Source organism: Artibeus jamaicensis, unplaced genomic scaffold, assembly GCF_021234435.1.
Source record: "Artibeus jamaicensis isolate MK-2021 breed Jamaican fruit bat unplaced genomic scaffold, CSHL_Jam_final contig_867, whole genome shotgun sequence".
In the NCBI taxonomy this organism is placed as follows: domain Eukaryota; kingdom Metazoa; phylum Chordata; class Mammalia; order Chiroptera; family Phyllostomidae; genus Artibeus; species Artibeus jamaicensis.
Genome location: NW_026521995.1, coordinates 6,614,552 through 6,637,421, shown reverse-complemented (window position 1 = coordinate 6,637,421; position 22,870 = coordinate 6,614,552). Strand labels below are relative to the sequence as shown.

The 22,870-nt window shown below is 36.7% G+C and overlaps 1 protein-coding gene across 1 annotated transcript in view; it reads right to left on the bottom strand.

The window, feature by feature from the left end:
• Positions 1 to 12,220: 12,220 nt before the first annotated feature.
• Positions 12,221 to 22,870, bottom strand: part of GPR158 (G protein-coupled receptor 158) — a 360,713-nt gene continuing 350,063 nt past the window's right edge. The window contains exons 9-11 of the mRNA XM_037125812.2: positions 18,551 to 18,656; positions 14,925 to 15,071; positions 12,221 to 14,111 (exon numbers count right to left, since the gene is read on the bottom strand). Of these exons, the coding sequence (XP_036981707.2) occupies positions 12,660 to 14,111; positions 14,925 to 15,071; positions 18,551 to 18,656 (1,705 nt within the window). The 3' untranslated portion in view covers positions 12,221 to 12,659. The remainder of the gene's footprint in view (positions 14,112 to 14,924; positions 15,072 to 18,550; positions 18,657 to 22,870) is intronic.

Sequence of the window (22,870 nt, the reverse complement as noted above, 5' to 3'; positions counted from 1 at the left end):
TCCCAAGGTTGGAGTGGAACCAGTTCAAACACTTTTCCCTTTGCATTTGCAAATATTCTTCTTCTTTGATGTAATTAGCAACATCCTCTCCTTTGTTTTCTGTAAAAGATAACCACCTAAACAAACTTGTGCATAGCAGATGAGGACTATCCTTGATATAATGTAACCAGAAAAACAATAAAAGCTTGTCCAGCAGGGGTCCTGGCTCTCTCTCACTCAGAGAGGAGCCATGCAGTCCCTTTTTCTCCACAGGACTTCTGACTTCTGTAGTCCATGTGAATTTGTCCTTTGCAGCCACAACACACAGACCCCCCAGGGGCTGGGGTCTCTATCAGCTCTTGGAGTGGCCAATGAAAGGGAAGAGAGCTAAAGTTTCTCCAGGGCCAGCAACGTGCTAGACGTGTTAGTCATCATTATTAGTTCACTAGATCTTCCATTCATAAACAAAGCTTATAAGCAAAGAATTATGTATGAATGCATTTTTGCTGGTGCAAACTGGTTTGTTAAGTCACTTGAATCCAAATAGAGTTAGGGTGGAGATTAGGATTCCATTTAAGGCTAGGGTCTGGGGTTAGGATTATTTCCATTTTCCAATAAGAAAACTGAATTTCAGAGAGATTAATTATTGTTTCCTGTGTCACCCAGTACATTTTTTTTCTATACCTGCTGTGGCAAATGATAAAAAACTTAGTGCTCTAAAGTAATTTTAAGTGGCTTAAAACAAATTTACATAAATTTAGTGACTTAAAACAATTTCATTCTGTTATAGTTCTGTAGGTTATAAATCCAACATGTGTCTCACTAGTCTCAAATCAAGGTGTTTTTTCAGGACTGAGTTCCTTCCTGGAGAGTTTAAGGGTAAATTTGTTTCCCTGCCTGCATTCCTTGGCTCCTGCCTACACCCAGAGCAAGCAGCAACACCCAGAGTCCTCACTTTGTGTCACTCTGACATTTTCTTCTGCTTCCTTCTTCCACATTTAAGTGAATCTGTGATTGCACTGGGCCCACCCAGATAATGCACGAGAATCTCTCTATTTTAAGAGCAGCTGTTTAGAAACCTTAACTTAACCTACAGTCTAATTTTCCTTTGCTTTATAATAGAACATAGAAGTATTCACAGATCAGACTTCAAGAATTAGGATGTGGACATTCTCAGGTAATCATTATCCTGTCTACTCCATACAATTACGTTATGAAAGGGTTAGAAGTCTAGGGATTTAAAATCTTAAATGAAAGCTCAGAAAGTTGATAAAACCTGATAGTGCAGGGGATTCTTGGACTGAGATTTCCATTGGTAAGGTCAGGACACTTTCTTTATACCATCCATTGTGTGTACGGGTGAAAGGCAGTGGAGGGTTATTCCTATTCTCCAGAAGAGAGAGTGAGGAACAGAACTAGAACTTAGCAGAAGACTGAGGCTGGTTTAAGCACTCTGGGTTGGAGGTTTCTCCTCTTGGAAATAAAGAATATAAATTTACCTATTAAATGTTATTGTGCATTTAAATGGGTTACTACATATTATGTGCTTGACACTCTGATCAGTACTATAGAAATGCTTTCCAGTTCCATTAAAAAGATGAGGATAATGAAGAAGTAACATGAAATATGGTAGCAATTTTGTAGAGCTGTGATTTTTGTCTCAGGTCTACACTTTAATATCAAAGTCATACTCTGTGTATTCCTAGGAGCTGTTAAGAAGTTTGAGTGGGAAAAGGACTCAGCAGCATTTAAAATAAGACCCTGTATGAAACCTTCTGACATCTGTCCCTGACCAGAGCTGTTGGTCCAAACATTATGACACACTTCTTTGCATTTTCTTAGTGAAAGCACCTGTAGTCTCAAAGGAAATGAAATAAAATGGCTAAGCACCCAAACCAGCCTATGAAAGAAAAGAGAAATTCCTTTATTATTAAATGAGAAATTAAAAATGAATTATTTTATAGATAAATTATGATTGGTGAGATACAGTGGAATTTATGGAGCATTGTTGGGAATTGACAAAAGAGACAGAAGAGCATGTATATGTATGTGAGAGCAAGTGAGCAAGTGAGTTAAGAGACTGAACTATGGCAAGGCAATATGTGAATTCACTTTTGGGGACTATTATGCTGTATACAAGCAGAAATTATACATATTTGAAAGAGTAGAGCCATGTAGCAGGGAAGCACTGAGGAAATAGCAATGCCATCTCAGAAAAATATTTATGGAATAATTTGGGAAAGCCTGAATGTGTCAGAAAGTCATCCCCAAAATAAATAATACAGGGATTCTGTATCAGGTACAGGAGAGAAGGGTAGAAAACCGAGGAGAATGGGACACTGGGAGAATTCTGAAATGAGGTAAGACCGGATGGTTCCCGAGAGAATTTTCAGGCACTCTGGCTCAAGAATTTTTGCCCCTGCAGTAAGTATTACCTAAACATATTCTCATTCCTAGTTCTGAATACTGACCTCATAATTCATTAAGTTCTGTCTAACTTTCATTTCTATAATTTGCTTTCAATATTTATAACCTTTTTCCAGTTGATATGTTTTTCTCTTTTGTACTACCTTGAAAGTGACCATCTCCTTTAGCTAATGGGATACAGCCATCTGCCTAAGATGGTGGTCTGGATAAAGACTGTTAGCAGGAATCTAAAAAAAAAGAGTTAATATTAAACTTCTGCCATTTCAAGTATGGTTTTGCAATAAAACAACAGGCTTGCATGCCTGGCTTTATACAGAGGAGGATTTTATAAATTACTTTAGGACTGGGATCATTGAGTTCATTTTTTAAGTAGAGAAGATATCCTTCCACTCAAGAGGGAGTGGAAAGAAAATATGATTGTGGGACAGAGAAAGGAGAGAGGGAGGGCAAGAAGCTCAGATACCAAGTGCCCATTCTTCCACTAATTCCAACTTCAGGGTTCAACCACTGAGTAAGAGGAATGGCTTTAGGAAACACAAAGAACCATGGGAGAGTCCACAAATATTTAGGCTCCTGGCATACTTCCCCTGGTACAGGAGCCAGGTGAAATTTGTAAAACTTTGAGAGAAACTCTATGTACAGGCAGTTCCAACATGCATTGGATGATGGTATGAGAGTGGCAGCAGATGACAGATGGTTAAGTAGAGTGGCTACTTCAAGCCCAGTGGTTTGTACTTTGAGTATAAGAGAGCAAGAAGACTCTTGGGGTTCTGGTTATGAGATGTGGAGGTGCTTAGAGTACTTGAAGGTTTATGACCTTCTTCTGGCCCCTAGGAATCCACAGGAATGGAGATTTCTAAATCTAAGGGCAAGTTTCTGGGAGAACAGGCTCCAGGGGTGGCAGCAGCACAGACTGCAAAAGACTACATGGAGGTAGTTCTTCGGAAGTCACCAAGCCAGTGAGCAAACCAATGAGACCCAAGAACCCTGTTTCCCTCTATCACTTTGAGAACCCAGCAAGGACCCTTCTCTACCCAGACACACTAGAGAAAGGGAGGAGCAAAATATGACATCAAATACATATAAGTTTATCATACCAAAGGCAGACATTATGCTAAGTAAAATAAGCCAGTCACAGAGGGACAAAAACTGCGTGATTCTACTTCTATGAGGTATCTAAAGTAGTGAAACTCATAAAAACAGAATAAAATGGTGGTTGCCAGAGGCTGGGGGGAAGGGGAAATGAGAAGTTGCTAATCAAGGGGTATAAGAGTTCCATTATGCAAAAAGAGTAAGTTCCAGAGATCTGCTGTACAACATAGTCCCTACAGACCACAATACCATATTACACACTTAGAAATCTGGTAACAGGGTAGAACTCATATTAAGTGTTCTTACCAGGACATTGTGTTTTTGTTTTTGTTTTTTTAGACAGAATGTTTATAAAAAGAAAGGAAAGTACTTAAATGAGAAGAAACTGAAATACTTCAGAGGGGTGAGGGACTGGGAAGAAGATCAGAGCTGTTGGAAAATAGAAACTGCATTTTCTCTGTATATCTACATGTAGGGTCATTCCGATTTGATTTTTACAGCTCATTCTTTATTATATTCTTTTAAGGAATATAATAAAGGAGCTCATTCTTTAATAGCTCATTCTTTTAAGGAGGCTCCTTAAGAAAACCAAACATTTTAAATGAAAAAATTTAAGTTGATGTTAGGGAAAAATAACTGCATTTTTCCATTTTACAAAGGCAATTTTCTAGAAATCTGTTTTAAATACTCCCTTTGAACTATGTGCTGTGAGATTCACAAAAAAGTTAAAACACCATAAATGCATCTTTTTATGAATTATGTATCTGTTAGATTTGTTTCATATTTGCTGGATTTTGAACTCTTGAATGGGAGAGAAGAAATTTTCTTTTAGTGAGCAGGACACATTTATAGTGGTCACAGTGCGAATTTGGTGAGAGTCCTCTTTTTTTTTTTTTTTTACCAGAGATATTAAGGATACAGCATATATTTTAAAGATGAGTGAAATGACTGAATTGAATATTTATTTGAGTATCTGTGAATTATAGTCCTACAGCATTATGGTTTTCACAGTTTGTTCTTTTCCTTTTCTTTCTTTTTCCTTTTTTTGGTCTCTACACTTCTGGACTGCCCCTGCCCCCAGACGGCCCATTTGTTGAGGACACTTGGTGCACAATCCGTCAGTTTACATTTTGCTGGCCCCGTGAGACTATTCATACCTGCTGTTGTGTGTTCAATCCACAGCCTCAGCTCTTTCTATTAACTTTCTATTTCTTTCTTGTTGACCCCTATTTTGCTTCTTTTTTTTCTGGCTTATTTTCTGATGATTCTTAGTTTGATACTGCTGGCAATAGGCTTTAACAATCTCCCATAATTCATCTTATGGGCCTCTTTCATAGTGGACCTCTGTACTCTAGTGTTTTCAGCACTTCTCGTCCATTTTGGCTACCACTTATTGTCAAGCACTAATTTACCTTCAGGTTTGGGGCCGTTCCTGAACCCTGAGTCTGTGAGATGTCCCATACATGGAAAATGTAGATATTATAATGCAAAAAAATAAGGTAAATAAACCAAAACATCTGTCAGATAAAGTTTAATGCAGTTACTATGGACAATACTGTGGTGAGATCTCAAAATTAAAAATAGTTTGCCTGTAACCCAGCAATTCCACTTCTGGAAATATATCTGAAAGAACCCAAAACACTAATTTGAAACACTATAAGTACCTCAATATTTATTATAGCATTATTTATAACCACCAAGATATGGAAACAGCCCACGTGTACGTCAGTAGATAAGTGGATAAAACAACTATGGGACATTTACACAATGGCATTCTATACCACCATAAAAAAGAAGAAAATTTTACGCTTTGCAACATGTGGATGGACCTGGAGAACATTATGCTAAGTGAAATAAGCCAGTCAGAGAAAGACAAATTCCATATGATTTCACTCACATGTGGAATCTAATGAACAAACCGACTAACAAACAAAATAGAGACAGTCTCATAGATAGAGAGCAGGATGACAACTAGTGGTGGGGAGGTCGTGGGGTTGAGGGATCAAGGAAGAAGGACTCATGGACCCATGGACAAGGACAACATGAGTGGGCGAGGGTTGAATGTGGAAGGTGAGAGTGGAGAGGGCAGGGAAAAGTAATGTGTGTGGGGAAACAGGAACAATTGTAATTGAACAGTAAAACAAAAAACGAAGAAGAAATTTGTGGAAGACTTCCCAGAAGGGATTATTCTTGAATTGGACCTTGAAAAATAATTTAAAGGTACAACACAGATATGAGAGAATCTTTCATAAGAATGACATAAAACATACTTTTAAATGTTACCTAAGCATTTTGGGTAAATGTAACCATCATGAAAAATGTAGTACAGTCCCAGCTCATATGAGGCCTTAGTGCATAACAACTATTAATATTATTTGCAATATTAATAAAAGTATGGGATATTCTCTTTCCAAAAAAATTAAGAAAATGTTGCTGCTAAATGGTAATAGATACTAAAGAATTTACTTCTGTTCAATTTATGTTTGGGATATACACGAATCAAATAGATTATCAGAATGTTGGTATTTTAAGTGAATCAAGAAGCAAGCATATAAATACTTTTTTGATAAGCCTAAAAAAAGAAAATAAATCAGGAGCACACACCAATGAGTAGAATGCCTGTGAGAGTCCCTGTAACAATGAGCTCTTTGAGCTGAGGGGAAGCAAGGTGCTTTGTAAATGCCAGGTTATTTTTAGATCCTTCATACTGAAGATGCTCCCAAAAGGTCAAGCATTAGTCCAAGAGAACAGAATTTTGAAAATCCAACTATTTTCAGCTTTCAATGGATCAGACCCATTCACTTGGAGGAAGCATACCATTTTTAGATGCAAGAGAAGGAAAACTTTCCATGGTCTTTCTATCTTTGGCAAATTAAATGCCTTTTATAATTTTATAAGTTATAATACACACAAGTTGTATGTGTATATACATGTAACCTTTATATTTTTGTTCCCATTTAGAAAAAAGTTATGTGCATGCATATTATGACTACTTCTTATAACATGAAATATATGGATAAGAAATTCTAAAATCTGTTAAATATCCCAATAGTTTGTTCAAACTACTCATTTCTCAGCCCACCTGACAGCCTAGCATCAGGACCTATTTTGTTATGGCTCTCTTCCATGTAGACCCCTGCATGCTTTATTTTCCAAAAAGAGTTCAAATAACTACAAGCAAGTTCCCATAGCCAAATACTTCTTCCTCTTTATGACATAAGGAAATGTTTTTTTAAAAGATTTTATTGTCCTGGATTTTAAAAATAAACTCTTCTTTTAGAAATATTTATTTTTAGAGAAAGGGGAAGGGAGGGAGAAAAGGAGAGAAACATCAGTGTGTAGTTGCTTCTCAAGCCCCTCCCAGCTGGGGACCTTGCCTGCAACCTAGGCATGTGCCCTGACTGGGAGTCAAACTGGTGACCCTTTGGTTCACAGGCCAGCTCTCAATCCACTGAACCACATCAGCCCAGGTTGCACATGTTTTTATAGCTTAACAAACTGGGCCACAGTCCAAGCCTTAGACGTCTCCCTTCTTATGGTGACAAATGAACACTTAACCTTACTATGCAGGAGAGTCAGAGTTCACATAGGTCAGTCATAATCTGAAATTTTCCTGGAGCGGCCAGGATGGAGATGGACGACTAGTTAGCAGTCAACATTTTAGAAACTCTACAGCAAGTTTTCATCCAATCTCTGAATTTCTCTTTCTCTTCGAGCATACTAGACAGTGATTTCTAAGTAATAACTTCAGTTTGGCAAATATTGATTGGACTCAGAGCAAATCAGACTGCTTAAAATTGAGAATATGTAGATGAATTAAAAAATCCTTGCCCTTGAGAAGCTATTAGTTAAGCAGATTGTTCAGACAGTATGTAACTAAATTGCTAGTCAATGCAGTACCAGATTGAAACAAATTCCTAAAGCAAGCCCCAAGGCAGGAGGAATTCATTCTGACTTGGCGCCTTAGGACAAGCTTCTTGAGGGAGTGGGGCGTTTCTCTCGAACAGGGTGAACGAACATTCAGGCTGTCTGCGACAGCCCAGTCTGTGCTGTTATCCAGGCACAATTGTAATACTGCACTTCCACTCTCAAAGGTTTCTTCTGGAAAATAAATTGTGTGAACACTCTGGTGATGAAGCATACATAAGATATTAACATGGAGAAGAAGGGAAAGAATTTCACGTAAACCAAACAGTAGGGCAAAAGACACGGAGGAATAAAATCAACCCCATGGTGTGTTTGGAGACAAATCTCTTTAGAAAATCTTTCTCTTGTGTGCTCAAAAGAGGGCCTTCCCCTGCCCCATTCTGTTTTGCTGTGTGGACTAAAATGGGAGTGTGTTCTATAACAACTGTCGCGGACCTTTTATTTGCATATTTAATTTATATTTCTTTGTAGAAATGTGACTATTGTGCAGCACAAAGCTTTTCCAATATTTTTTCTCATTTTCCATTTTCACTTGATCAGACAGTTTCATTTCTGGCAAAGCACTATTTTCACATCAGAGAGAAACAGAGGGAAATTAGAAACCAATTTATACATTTCATTATCTGCCTTCCAACCAGTTAACACCAAATCAGAACATACAATGTGCTTGAAGTTTGCCTGTACTTTCCAACAAACAAATGCTTAAAGACAAAATGACCAAAATTAGAAAGATATTATTCTTTACATTATAAGTATCCAAGAGGGATATGCTGATATAATAAGATCTTAAGTAACTTACTTAGTTTTAGAACAATAGGTTTGTGTGATTATTTTTTATGTGATAAAGTCAATTTCTGATAGAAAACTTCTCGGGTATTTTTTAACATAAAGGTCTTAAGTTTAGAACAAAGAAATGATGTCTATCTTTATTCATAAACATATTAAAAATAATATAGCCATCAACTAAACCATTCCAACAAACACTGGAAAACTCTATCTTGGTCAACAAACAGGAAAGCACAATAACTTCATTTTCATGATTTGTGAATGCTCCCCCCCCTTTTTGTCTTAGTCATTTAGGATCACTCAAAGAGCTGAAAGTACTGATTTTATGCATAAGTACCAAGAGTCTATTGAATCTGGAATACAAGATGCTGTGAAAAAACAGAGAAAGAGCATTCACTAGGAATCTTTTAAGGAAGATGATTGAGGAGGTAAGGCAGAGCCAGCTCTGCCCTCCTCTGTCCAAGTGCCACACCGCCTTTCTCTGAAGCTTCCCCCCAGGGCTGCTTCTTGCAGGCAGGAACTGAAGTGCATATTGCAGCTCTCTGCTCCTTTCCTAGCCCCATGTGGTCTCCAGGTTTCCCACAGCATGAAACTTGTATGCCATTCCACAGCCTTTTTCATGAGCAGATGATATGAGGTCTATTAATCCTCAGCGAGGGTTTCTAAATGTTTTGAAATTATCCTAAATGTCCATAAACTTAGGAGGAACATTTACGTGTCATATAGTTATCTAATTACTCTAATTGTTCTGAATTCACATGAGTATAACATAACAATGAACTCATTTGAAGATGCTATTTTGGTGAAATAACCAATAATCTTTTCCTTTCCTCCTTTGGCTTTCATGCCCTCTTATCTTGACTCCAGTACTTAGTCTTCTGACTGATCTTACTGACTCTAGTCTCTTCCCACTTGGGTCCATTTCTGGGCTGCTCCCCAAATAATTCTTCTAATGCATGATTTGATCGCATCCTGTTTAAAGTTTTCTGATAGCTTCCAGTAGACCAGGACAAGGCTGTAGTTAACCTGAAGCATGGCATTCAAAGCTGTGAACAATTATCTCTGTAACCTTGTACTCTTTCTGTCTCACAGATGATGCCTCTGCCAAACTGCAGCCCTGTGAATTTTAAGCTCCCTCCATTAAGCCTTCCTTGACTCCAGGACTGAGTCAGAAACTCCTGTGCATTACCACAGCAGTGGCTGGGTACTCTCATGGGCCTAATATTATTGGATGTCTTGTTCATTGAAAGATTACCATCATTGCTTAGCTGACTGCCTGGTATGTGTATTGAGTAAATTAAAAAAGGTAGCGGAGCTAGTTCCCATTTGGCTAGACCTTTCTTAAATTAAAGCCACTGGTCCTAACAGGCTTTATTGGCTCTGAATCATCACCTGTATGTCTGAGGCTGTATTTGGCTGACATATATTCCTACAGAGAGGCAACATGAGAATGTATGTGCATGAGTATGCCAAAGCCAGGATATACAGGGTTCCTTCTAAAGTCTGTTAGGTAAAGTCAATTTTTGTTAGATGAACACACAGACCACCACAAATCACTTTCATATAAATATGTTTTATTGCAGAGATGTTATTATTATTTACGTGCTGCAACATGTCACAACATAAATTTACCAAATATTTCATGGTGGGATGCTGTAGGTTTCAGAGAACAGTTTCAGAAGAACCACAGATTACGTGAAGAGACTTACAGCTTTATTGACTCTACAACTCTCGGTTGCTAAATGCTAGAAAGTCAAAAGGCAGTGTTTTTTCAGTCCTACCTGTCACCACTTGCATGCAGAAACCTATGAAGCAAATACAAGAGAACTGTCGAGTTTCAAGTCCATATTGCCACCAAAGTTTACACGGGATTGAGTTATAAGTCATGTCGTAAAGCATTTAATTCTGGCATAAAATATACAGTTCTATTAAATTGGTATAAATCTACTTAGTTATAAACCCTGGCTTAAAAATAAGGACAGGGTGCAGCCTGCACATGCATCGAGAAGGACAACCTAGGAAATGTTTGCGACCTCATTGGTGCTCATTCACTTTCGTATCATCAGTATGAGAAAACAACCTCAGGAAGTGTAGATTTAAACTTCTCTTGGTGATAAGTAATGGCAATGAAACTCTAGGAAAGACCTAGGCACTCTCACTGATTTATGCTGGTGGAGGAAAATCTATAGACTAAGGTATCATTTGGCAAGTCTTCTTTAAGCCACACTTCAAGCAGGATTAACCTGAAGTGCAATAAAAAGTCATTGATGCTTGACTGCTTATGTCTCAAAAAATGAATACAGTGCCAACAGATCTCAGACATAAATTAAACAAGTAGGTGGGTCTGTAAACTGGTATGTAATACACCTTAGAGTTGTATTTCTAAGTTACCAAGCAGATAGGCCTTGATTAAAAAGGAAGGGAAGAAAAAAATAAATGAAGGAAGCACACAAAAAAATAGAATTTCTATCTATCTCTTCACACCTACCCCACCAACCTGAGTAATGCACAAAGTGAGGAAATGGGTTAGGGTGATATGTGCACAGCTTTGTAAAATGGTGAAGTGCTCACTTACTCCTCAATAAAAACTGTTGAGAAAATTGTGATGATGAATAAGGAGTCCTAGCTTTTACCGTCCACCGAGAATGATATCCTCTAAGAACAGCCCTGCATCCACCTTCTAATTCTCTTTCTCATCTTTTATCCAAATGAAAAAGTCACTTAGTCTGGAAATGTCCTGGCCAAATAAGCCATTGAGACTTCAGTGTTTAGTACTGGAGAAAGGGAGGTGGGTTCTGTGTTTAAGAGACTCATCTTTAAATACATGAGACTGAGCTTTATAATGGAACCTCCTGTGGTCACATCAGTAGGGCTAAGTCAGAAGCTCAGGATTTTCATGCCACCTGATGAGGGTGGACTGAAAAAAGTTTTATAAAATATGCTTTGGGGGCTGTTTTGCTTTGCAGATAAACTTCTGCACTTTAAATTTTGAGCTAGGTGGCTGACAATGACAATTTGCAGGACATGTAAGTTTTCTAGTGCTTGGGAGAAGGATGAGCCCACACCACCTTAAAGGCTTGGAATAAATCAGGTTATAAGTTTCTTTGGGATTTGAGCCCAGCAAGTTCTACCCCTAGCTGAAGCAATGAGTAAGAGTTTATTAGAATAAATAGTTTAAGGTCATTTAAAATATTATATATTTAGTATGCACAATAAAAATACAACCATTTAATAATCTTGATGCTATCATAATTTATCTCTTTAAAAAAATAACACCTTGAAAGTGCTATCAGGAGCTCCCTTTCTCTCTGTTTTGAAAGGCAAATTTCCTGGCTTACAGTACTGCTATATTCTCCTGTCATTCCTAGTGTCTTCCCTTTCCAGTGATAATATTAATGCACAGTATATTCTTCTCATTCTTAGCTTCTTCCTTATGAAATGCTGCTAAGCATGAAATACTGAAAGAGTTGAAAGGGACAATTAGTTGAAATGAAGGCATTATCTATTTCTGATCTCAAACAATAGATAAGTTGTCCTTAACTTATTGAGACATAAAACTATGTAGGACCACTTGACCTCCAATATTAGTAAAGCTTCTGAGTCCTAACGAGAAGTGCAAAACAAGTAACTTAACTTGTATTAAAAACCCTGATTAAGACAGTATTACAAACCATGATGTGAAATAATAGTTACTCTAAATTTGCAATATATAAATCACAGCCAAAACTAAGAGATTTTATCATAACAATTATGACTTCCCAAGCCAGAGAAAGCTTACTGTACTTCAAGAATCAACTAAAGTTGATAGATAGCAGGTATTCTGTAAGTTGCAAGAACAATTGAGTAGCTGTAGATTGCATAAATGTTTGTCACATAGTATCAAAGTTATTTGCAAAAATTATACAATCTGGAATGCTTGAATATGAGACACAACAATGTACTGAAACATACATTTATAAGAAAAATGAGAGAAATCATTAATATAAAAGATATTTTTGGGATGCATTAAGTTAGCAGTGTTATCAAGGTTATATAGGTAGAGTAAGTTCTTTTCAGTCAGCTACTTAGAATTTCATTTATACCTTCTTCTTTGCAAATCTCATACCTTTTCTGTGTCTTCTGGCTTGCCTTGATGAGGATCTTCAAAGTCCTGTGGGTAAATACTGATCAGGGGCAGGCATTGTGGGCAACTTCCTCTATACACGCTGAAATGTGAAGGTTTTCCTAGTGTTACCAGGGGAAAGACTTTTTGGCCAGTCTAACTTCTCCGTGATGATGTTTCTCTACCCTCCTTAGTCTTCTTCTACCTTTCCATGCCTTTCATATTTCCCCTGATTGGCAAATACTCTTTGAAATTTTTGATCCTTATATCTTCTGTCTTACATCAAATTCAAGTTTTCTTTCTTTTCATTCTGGGGATGCTGCACTTTGAAGGTATCCCAGACCTCTTATTTTCTAGGCCCTGCTATCTGATTTGCATTTAAAGCCAAAGAGGCAGGTAAAGCTACATTACTTTCAGCATTTGGTTGATCTGGGGACTCAAACTCCCAAGGACACACCTCAGCTCGTGATGTTAAAGACTGCTGAAAGTTATTACTTGAATTATAGGAAGATGTCTTTTTTTCCTGGTCTCCTATTTGGTTAAGATTTCCATTCTCTACTTTTGATGCCACAACTTTGGGGGGCAGTTCTTCATATTGCCCAGCACACACATTGGCTGCATAATGTTGACCACCATTCTCATCTTTTGCCCTCCCTGGGGGAGCCTGAGTCTTGGATATCAAAAGCTTCTCATCTTCAAAAAGGGGCTGACCTTGGTTCTCCCAAGGGCAGACTTCAACCTTGTCTCTGCTCTTCTGATTGGATTGCTGACATAGTTCAGTTGCCTTAGGCTTGTGATGAGATTTCTCCTTTAAGGAAAATGTTGGGTGTTTCTCCATTTCAGAAGCTGCAATAGATACGTGCTTTTGAACTTTTGATTCTGAAGGCACAGGACCAGGGGTCAGGTCATAAATCTCCCAAGGGCACACTTCCCCTATGTCAAAGTTGTCCTTCATTTCGGCGGTACCTGGGCTCATGTCAGAATTGGCAGCGGGGAGGTTGGACCTTTGTTGTTTCATAATTCCAGATTTCTGAGGTTTTCCTGGCTCCTCCAAGTGACCGGGGTTTTGAGGAACAGAATCTTTAGTCTCTGCGTTATCTGAATTTGAGTATTTTCTGTTTGCCTCTTTATCTTTTGGCAGAGGTTTCTGGGATTTAGCACGTTCTTCCACACCTGATGTTTGGGTTTTCCCTGCTAATCCAAGAGTCTTCTCCTTGGCACTTGCTATGACACTGAGAGACTTCTGTAACATGGATGTTCGTGGGTGGCCCGGCTTCTTCTCTGAGCTGAGATTGTGAGCACTTGCTGACTTACACACCAAAGGCACAGACTCTGTGGACTCAGCTTCGCTGTTTTCTTTCAGCGTTTGTGTTAGTTTTGTCCCTGACAGAGACTCCAGTGTGGAGTTTTCAGTAGCCTCCTCTTCTTGGCTCTCAGTAGGTAAACTGTTGGACTCTTCCGTTTGTTCTCTTACATGATCATAAGTGCTGTGGGATTTCTTCAGCGAGAAGACTCTGTTTTTCAGGGACTCCTCCTTGGGTTTCCCAGTGTTACCTGAAGACTCTTGAGGGTTCTTCTTAACGAGGGCAGTGCTCTTGGCCGTGCTGTGCTCTGTGACTTCCTTGTCCTCTTTGGAACACTGTCTGCTGACTGTCTCTGGGATTTCAGTTATACGCCTCATAATTGAACGACCTAGCCCCTTTTTCGAGCACCGCTTTTTCTGTAGGTGGGGGTTATTTGTGATCATCTTCTTCCTTTTATATATTTCCAACTGAGCATAGAGTTTCTTCAGCTCATCCTGCCAGAACAAGAACAAATTCACAGAGGGGTGGAACTTAGTGTTTCAGCCAGATAATATCATTGAAGGTCATGTGAATTCAATAAGCTTGAGCTCTTTAAGGAAATTGTTCTGTAGGTCTTCCTAACTTTTCTCCTCATCAGCTTTCTCTTCATTCTTACTATCTGATTACTCTGTTTTTTATTTCACATAGACTTCAAACTTTAAGACATGAACCCTGCATTCTAGCCTTGCTTCTTGGAGCAAGCACTTTGGACTTTCAAGTTGTGTGGGCCAGGTGGAGCCTGGACCATAATAAAACACAGCATACTGTCTACTGATCAACTGTATCCATGGAACAATACTGGAAGCATCATGTAGCCATTAATAAACTTCCACCTAATTTTAGATTAGGTTCAGGGCACAACAGACCACCAAATACTCAAAGCATTTTCTTCCTCCAAATGCTGACATGTTGTCACAGATTACTCTAAGTAATCCAGGCTCTCTGCTCACACATCTACCTTACCTTTCCATCAGCAAAATGTCATAAACCATATTATGGAACCTGTATAACAAGTTCATCATTGTGGCTACCAAGTTCATCATTGAGACTATCGAGACTGGATTGTGCATTCTAATTTATACCATGATTATTCATCTTGGGAGAAGATTAAATCTGCATTTGATATCTTCACTTTTTATGTAAAAAATTCTCTAATTTTCTTTCTTTCTAATACACATATGCACACATGAGCACACATATACACTAACCCACACATGCTTATCTATATAAATGGGACCAATCTGAAATATGAGAAATACTGGTATTACCCGAATGTCCTCTGGATCCAAGCTGTGCTCACTCCAAGCTGAGTTGATACTGCTGTTCAGGTAGGATCCAGACCGACCCATGTCTAGCTCATCCTCATATGCTTCTGTAGCAATGTCATCTCGTGGATTATTGCTTGAATGTGAAAACTGCAATAGATATTACACATGAGCTCTAGACATTACCCCCATAAGACACAGAATTTTAATAATAATTTTTAAAGCTTCTAATGTTAATATCAATTCCTCAGCTTAGAAGAATTTGTTCACTGACCTTTTTACAAATGATTGCTGCTACACTTATGTTATGCTTTCCACATTACACACTGATGAGGTGCTTGGTTCCCTCTTTGACTTGTTTCTAGGCTCCTGGTGTCAGCTTACATTACTCCTTTCCACAATATTTGCACTTTGAGAATGAGAATAAGTACAAGAACCCAAAAAAAATACTCTCTGTGGGTAGCAATTTAGAGCCACTGGAAGCTGGATGGGAACATTTTTTTTGGGCAGTGGGGCCTATCACGAGTTTATCATTTTGCTTCAATAGGGGAGGCTGCATTTCATCTCTGCACTGTTAGTCCTGATCATAGGAATGTGACTTTCAGTTGACTACACATAGGTTTAAAAAAGTCTACTTTCAAAAGGTGAAGGAATTAAGAAGCACAAATTGGCAGTTATAAAAATGGTCATGGGGATGTAAAGTACAACACAAGGAATGTAGTCAATACTATTAATAATATTGTAGTAACTATGTACAATGCCAAGTGGGTACTATACTCATCAGGGGCATCACCTCATAAGTTATGTAAATGTCTAATCTGAAACTAATATGATATTGTATGTCAACTGTAATTAAAAAACATTTTAAAGTGTTTTTTAAAGTCTACTTTTAAGACTTAGGAACAGGAGATCTGAATTCCAGTCTCAGTGGTATTCACAGTGAGATTTTAGACAAGTCATGGAAACTCTCCAGTGCAGTGCCCTCTCACCCTAAATAGCTCAGGGCCAGATGATATCTAAGTAAAATTCACTGAAGTTACATAACTTTTTCTTTAAATTCATTATCCTTGTTGCTCCCTCATTATTCTTTGACATATTTTTATTATGTTCATGTGGTGTTTTGATATTTTTCAGTTTCACGTACTCTTGCTATCTCTACTCTTCAAAAGGAGAAGTGAGGAAGAGTGGATTGGGTAAATGATGGAAAGCGGGGAGAATCAAAACCACCCAGCAACTCTTTACACAATAGATAGACCACGTGATTGTCCTAGGAAAATTGAGAGAACAGTTTAGAGAACATGGATTCTCTTCTCTCAGCTTGTCATCAGGTCAAATATACCTTTATAAAATTAACAGATCACCCATTGGTGATAGAAATATTTTAATGTCAATGTTCACTAAAATATTCAGGTAGGCACATGAGCATACATATGAGATACCATGTGAAATGGTAATTCTCTACTTAAGTAACAATGAATGTTTTGTCATTGGCACTGGCTGAGAAACCACAGAAACTGATGAATCTTTCCTTCACTGTTGTACTTACGTTTGTGGTCTCAACATGTGTCATTAACTTAAGGCCATAAAGAAGAATAAAATTGAGTCCCTGTCCTCTAAAATCGCACATACTACTAGTTAACCACCTGGACCTTATGTATAAGAATGGAGGTTTCTTCTTGAGCAAAGTCTTAGAGACTATAATAAGTTTAAGAACCAGGTATTTTTCAGATATTGTCCATTTTCTGCTTTATTATTTTCTTTTGTGTTTATCTCTATCTAAAATATTATTTCAAATATTTATATTACTTATCTTTTGTTTCTCTATTGTGTCCTCCAGAATATAAGTACCAAGAGAGCACGGATCTTTATCTGTTCATTACTCTTACTCTAGGATCTAGAACAGCACTCAGCAAAGCCCCTCAAACATTTTTAAATGATCTGCTATTGAGATGTAATTCACATACCATAAAATTCTCAACTTAAATTATACAATTCCATGTTTTTAGTATATTTACAAGGTTGACTTGCAGAATATTTTCATAACCCCCAAAGAAACCTTGAGCTCATTAAGCAATCACATCCTCCCCACCCACCGTGCCCCAGCCCAAGACAACCACTTGACTGCTTTCTGTTTCTATAGAGTTGCCTGTTCTAGACATTTCACATAAATGGAATCATATAATATGTGGCCTTTATCTGGCTTCTTTGACTCAGCATAATGTTCTTAAGTTTTGCACAGATTGTAGCATGTATCAGTGCTTGATTCCTTCTTATTGATGAATAATATTCCACATATGGATATATCACACTTATTTATACATTTATCAGTTGATAGAAATTTGGATTATATCCACATTTTGGCTATTATGAATAGTGCTGCTGTCATTGTTCTTGTAAACATTTTTGTATGAATCTATACCTTCAATTTTCTTTGGACCTCAATAAGTTTATTGAATGAATGAATAAAATAGTTTGGTATACATCCATCTAACATCATCATATTATGGAAAGTATAAAAGTGGTTAAGATAAGGTACAGTAACTGACTAATCCATGAAAATTGTGGCTATTTGGTGTAATTCAAGTAAGGAAAAAATAGGTATTTTCTCTGTTTATAATAATTTGGCCTTTTCAATCAGGCTGCACTGCAATGTTTGGTAAAGCCTGAGAGTGGTGATAAAGCCTGGGGTGAAAGAGAAGAAATCCCGGTTCCTGTTTCAGCCATGCTAATGTTGTCATTTGTGGCACTGATAGAAATTGATCCTTTCATAAGGTATACAAATGTCTAATCAGTATGTTGTGTACCTGAAACTAATATAATATTGTATGTCAACTACTATTGAAAAATAAATATTAAACAGGTATATCATGTTCTACTATTTTGTTGTTCTTTGTATAAAAGAGAAAAATAAAGATAATGCTATAGTTTGTATAACCTGTTTTTTCTCTGATGTCATTTTATTTCATTCCAGGTAACCTTATTGCTATCACGTCATAGATGAGGAATCTGAAACTCAGAGAGATAAAAAGTCTTGGCTAATGTCCTATTATACACTTAGCTGGGATGAAGCATGAGTCAGAGTCCATGTATTCTGAGTCATGGCCCATTCTCCCTAATTCATTATGCTGCCTATATAAGTTTTGTCATAGTCTATCATTATTAAGCAAGACTCTTCTATGAATAATAGTATAATTACTTATTTCTAGTTAAACAAAATTATGTGAATGTTTAAAACAATATTTCTCTGAATACAAATCCAAATGAGAGAATTCATAGAAGAGTAGACTTCTTTTTAAAAGTGATTTTGATGTAATAGCTATAATGAAAGCTACCTTGAACCCATAATAATGAAAACATAACTGGATATCAAAATACTTGGAAAAGGGTTGAAAATGATGGGTTTTCTACAAATTAAATCACTTATCAATTATGTGAGATAGTTGATAAATTCCAAAAGAAAACAGAGGAGAGATAGTTTCCTGAGGAGAGAGCTTTAAAAACATTTCAGATGTCAAGCAAATCTCCACACCTCCCTTTGCCTGTAGTGAGAGCTATTTTTAAAGGAGAAACTATTTGAGGCTCATGTGAGATAACTGTCTTGCAAGAGAAAAGTAATGTTAGAGAAATACCTTTGGAATCAGAAGCAACCCAATGGTGACTGTCACGGTCAAATGAGTATGTGCAAAATACAGCATCAACATCCAATCAGACTGAAGCCTCGAGGCAAGAACAAATCTGAAATGGGAATTCACCAAGTTAACAATCTAACAAGTACTCTACGTAAAACACCAGAAACTTGGAAAGTCTTTACCTCAATGTATTAAGAAAAAAAAATAAAGGAAAAAGAAAGATGGGAAAAAGAAATTATATTGCTGTTTCTGTGACATATTTTCATAACAGAAGAATAAGGGCCTAGGTAACCCTCACTGGATGCATAATATATGAACTCTATTGTTTATTATTTTAAATTATTCATAATTAGAGAGCATATAAATAAATATAGTACTAAATATTTCCTTAGATCATGTATTATGTAAATTGAATTTACAAAGCAAAAGTAGCAAACATATGTTAATTCAATAAAAGAGTTGTTACAAACCGGTGGTTCTGGCAAATTTGGGTTTTAAGACATGTAAATAACTTTTGAATTTAATATTCCTTGTTTAAAAACATTAATTAGAATGAAGAATAAAAGAGTGGGTAATTATATATCTTTGTGAATTATCCCAGCGGCTTAAATGGTAAAAATGTAATAAGTGAAATGAATGTACTAATGGTTCATACAATGCATCTTTTAAAATGCAAATTCTGGTTGCTATAAAGCATCAAATTATTTGAAAATAATTTAACACATAACATCTAAGATATTATGTTACTGAAGAATTTATAAAGTTGTGTTCCAGGATAGCCCTGTAGGAAAACAATGTGTAGGAAAAATTCAGTACTGATATCTACTCTGGTAATTTTGGAATATTTTCATAAACCAGTAGGTGCTTTTACAAACTAAAACTCATGTTTTAAGGACTCTTCCTTATGCAGAAACCACTTTTTGCTTTTATTAAGGTCATTTTGCAATCACAGCCTTCTTTTTATTTTTCCCATCAATTGTTATCCATGAAAGATAAATATGAGATTTTACTGCTTTTGACATTAGAAAATTGGCATTTTGTTTCAATGATATACAACATCAAATTTGAAAAGCTAACATCCTAAGAAAAAGCTCATGATATTTTCATAAGACAAACATAATTTTTATATCAGCACCATACATTTTTGCGACAAATTTACTAAGTAAATTAATATTATAAATATTTCAAACAAAATTTTCATCAAGGGGTTTCTTCCTCATTTTTACCTGCATTCTGTCCCCAGTTACATGACTCACTCCCACCCCTCCAAAAAACCCATCGAGCTAAAAGGGAAGCTCAAAAGTTATCCAAAATGGAGAAATATTCCCCCCCCATGTTTGGAGACATAAATAAAATAAACTTAAAACATATATTAGAAGTGCAGAATACTCATGACAGTTCACATACACCCCCAAAGGAATTTCTGAATTGCCATCTTCTTTAACTCCTTTGTGAGAGAAGTGGCCATGTACCTGCCTTGAACATGACTTAACATTCACATTGTTCAGGGATAAGATAATCTGTGCTGGGTCAGGTGATATTTTTTAAAAGCACTGAGATAAAGTCATTGCACTCAGTAGCAAGGTACAAGGTGTAAGGCTTAGTATTGAGGCACAGAAGCAATATAAAATATGCCCCACAAAAACAATACAATCCCACCCTGCTGGGGCCATTGCCAGTACTGGGGCAGACAGCGGCATCAAAGGAGATGGACTCGCAGTCTAAAAGCATGCTCTCAAACGCCAGTGCAGACGAACTTTGACATATACTGACATCAATTATTCTTAAATTAATCAACTTTTAATTACTACCAGGGTTTTCAGGTTGTCGTTCTGACTAGAAATATCTTAAGAAAAATTGTTTTTTTTCAGTAGTTTAAAAGCTTCATTTTTAAAAAAGAGCATTTCAACTTAAAAAAGTAGGTTTAAATTTCAGATGCATAGAAATATTTGAAGATTGAGCTTAAGAATAAAAGCAAACTTTTAAGAAACCTGGCATTTTATTAAAGGGTTGCTTTATGCTCAGGACTAAAAATAAGAGGAGGATTAACACAGACTGAGCAAGACACTCTCTGCATAATTTACCCCTCTGGACTTAATCCTTGTGATTTACATTTATTTCAACTGACAATTTTATAAGAAAGTACATGTGTATATAATATGTAGTCATAATCTTTATATATGTATGTATATATGAAAAATTACCAAAATGGATCCTGATTTAAATGATTATGTTATTTTTATTATACTTGAACTATATCAGTATTGGAACCAAACATATATAAATTCAGTTCATGTGTAAATAAGAAATTGTGTGTACTTGACTTAATTATTACTGCCTGTTACTTGTTCCCTACTCATCCCTCTAAAATTAGTGCTCTGTAGATTTACTTTGTTAAGCTATAACTCCATTTTTGGTTCTTTATGGTCACATATATTAAATTTCCAAAAGAGCATAGTTAATATACAATGTGAAGCAAAATTAGGTTTACAGTTGTGAGTATGCAAAAAACAGTTTATTCTTGTATTATTATTTATTATTATATTCTTTTCCATATAAACAACCATAAACCTACTTTTGCTCCACCCTGTACATGATTCTTTGAAGCCAGTATGCCACAATCAAATCAAGTCTGGTCTATGTAGAAAGGTAAGTCAGATTTGGAACTTAAAATGTAGGGCTCCCCCTCAGGTTTGTTCAGGGTCCTCAAAAAAAATACCAAAGCCTACCAGGGCTGGTAATTCTGCTACCATTGGAAGTCCTCCCTGTTCAAATGACAGGGGCCACATAGTTTGGAAGAAAATTGATCCTGTGAGGATGCTATATCTAGTCAACACCAAATTTACTAGGTGCCACATGAATAATTCAATCAGAGTTTTGTCTCCATAAACTCAGCTCATAGTTTATATGGTTGTTTTTGCTGAGACTCTGTAGGAAGACTTAAGTAAATGAAGGAAGGTGTTTTCAATGAGTATTTAACATATGTTTCCTGTCACTTTGGCCCAGTATTAAAACAGTATTTTCTGAAGTGTGGCTAAGGATCAGATGTCAACTGAGGGGTAGGGGAACTCCAAGTCAATTGAGTTTGGAAAAGGCTAGTTAAACAAAGGTAAATAAATTTCCTATGTCAGCACTTCTCGGTACGCTAGTTTGTATTGTGACATTCCTAAAAGGGAGTTACCAAGTATAATGTATCATAAATATATACAGGCAAATAAAAACATCAAAAAGTGATATACTAATATGTTAAGAGTGCTTATCTTTGGGTAGCTGGATTAGAGAATATCTTTTTCTATCATTTTATGATGTTTTTGTAATGACTTTATTGCTTTATTAAGAACTTTTTAAAAGTTAATTAAAAATCCAATTTACCTTATCTACTTCTGTAAGGGAATGGGCCATTTAAGAGTTTAAAATCCATTGAAGAAAACGTATTTGATGATGAAAACTGAATAGGGTAAATCAAGGAAGGAAAGAATATAGATCAACTTAAGTAACTGCTGTGAACAGATTTAATTTCTTGGGCAATTAATTTGTTTCTAAGAAATACAGCAGGTAATTGTAGGGCAACTGTGGGAAACCCTCTGCACGGCATTTACATTGTGACAATAGAGGGCATTTTAACTCATCTCTAATAAGCCTTCTTGAATCAGTGTAACTCTTTAGTTGGTTTGTTAATGTAACATTTAATTTATAAATGGTTTTAGAGAAGAATGCTAGTTAGATCTTGAAACACATGTGCTGGATATTTTGCAAACAAACTGCCAAAATGCAGCTTTTCCTGGGAGATGGTTCCAGAGAAAAGTAAAGGCTGTGGCGCTTGGGCACCAAGACAGCATGGTCTCCAGCGTTCACCCCATTTGGGACTAAGGGCACCTCCTCTCAGAGCCTTTACTCTCTAGTCTGTGTAGAATTGAGCAAGCATTCTTCTCCTTGCCCATTGATGATTTCGTAACTTGCTTCTCATCTTTTTCCCTCTTCTACTCTAGAAAGCTCTCCCCTTTCTCTCTTGTGAGAGGGCAAGAGAAAGCAAGAAGGCAAATTCCCTTGATTCCTGGCCCTTTGATGGAGTTTCCAGGGCTGTCATCAGAGATCCTCTTTTTCTTACTAAAATTAAAAAAAGTATAGGTTATGCTCTCTGGCATCATCTATTCCTGGAAGTGCAAGATATCATTTTATGATTATTTACTAAAGTAAAAAAAAGATAATTATCCTGCAAAACTTCCACAGATTAACCATCTCCAAACCCCGACTCCCACTATTATTAGTGTCCACTTTCCACTGAGAATAAAGACAAATATGTGAAGTTTCTACTTACAT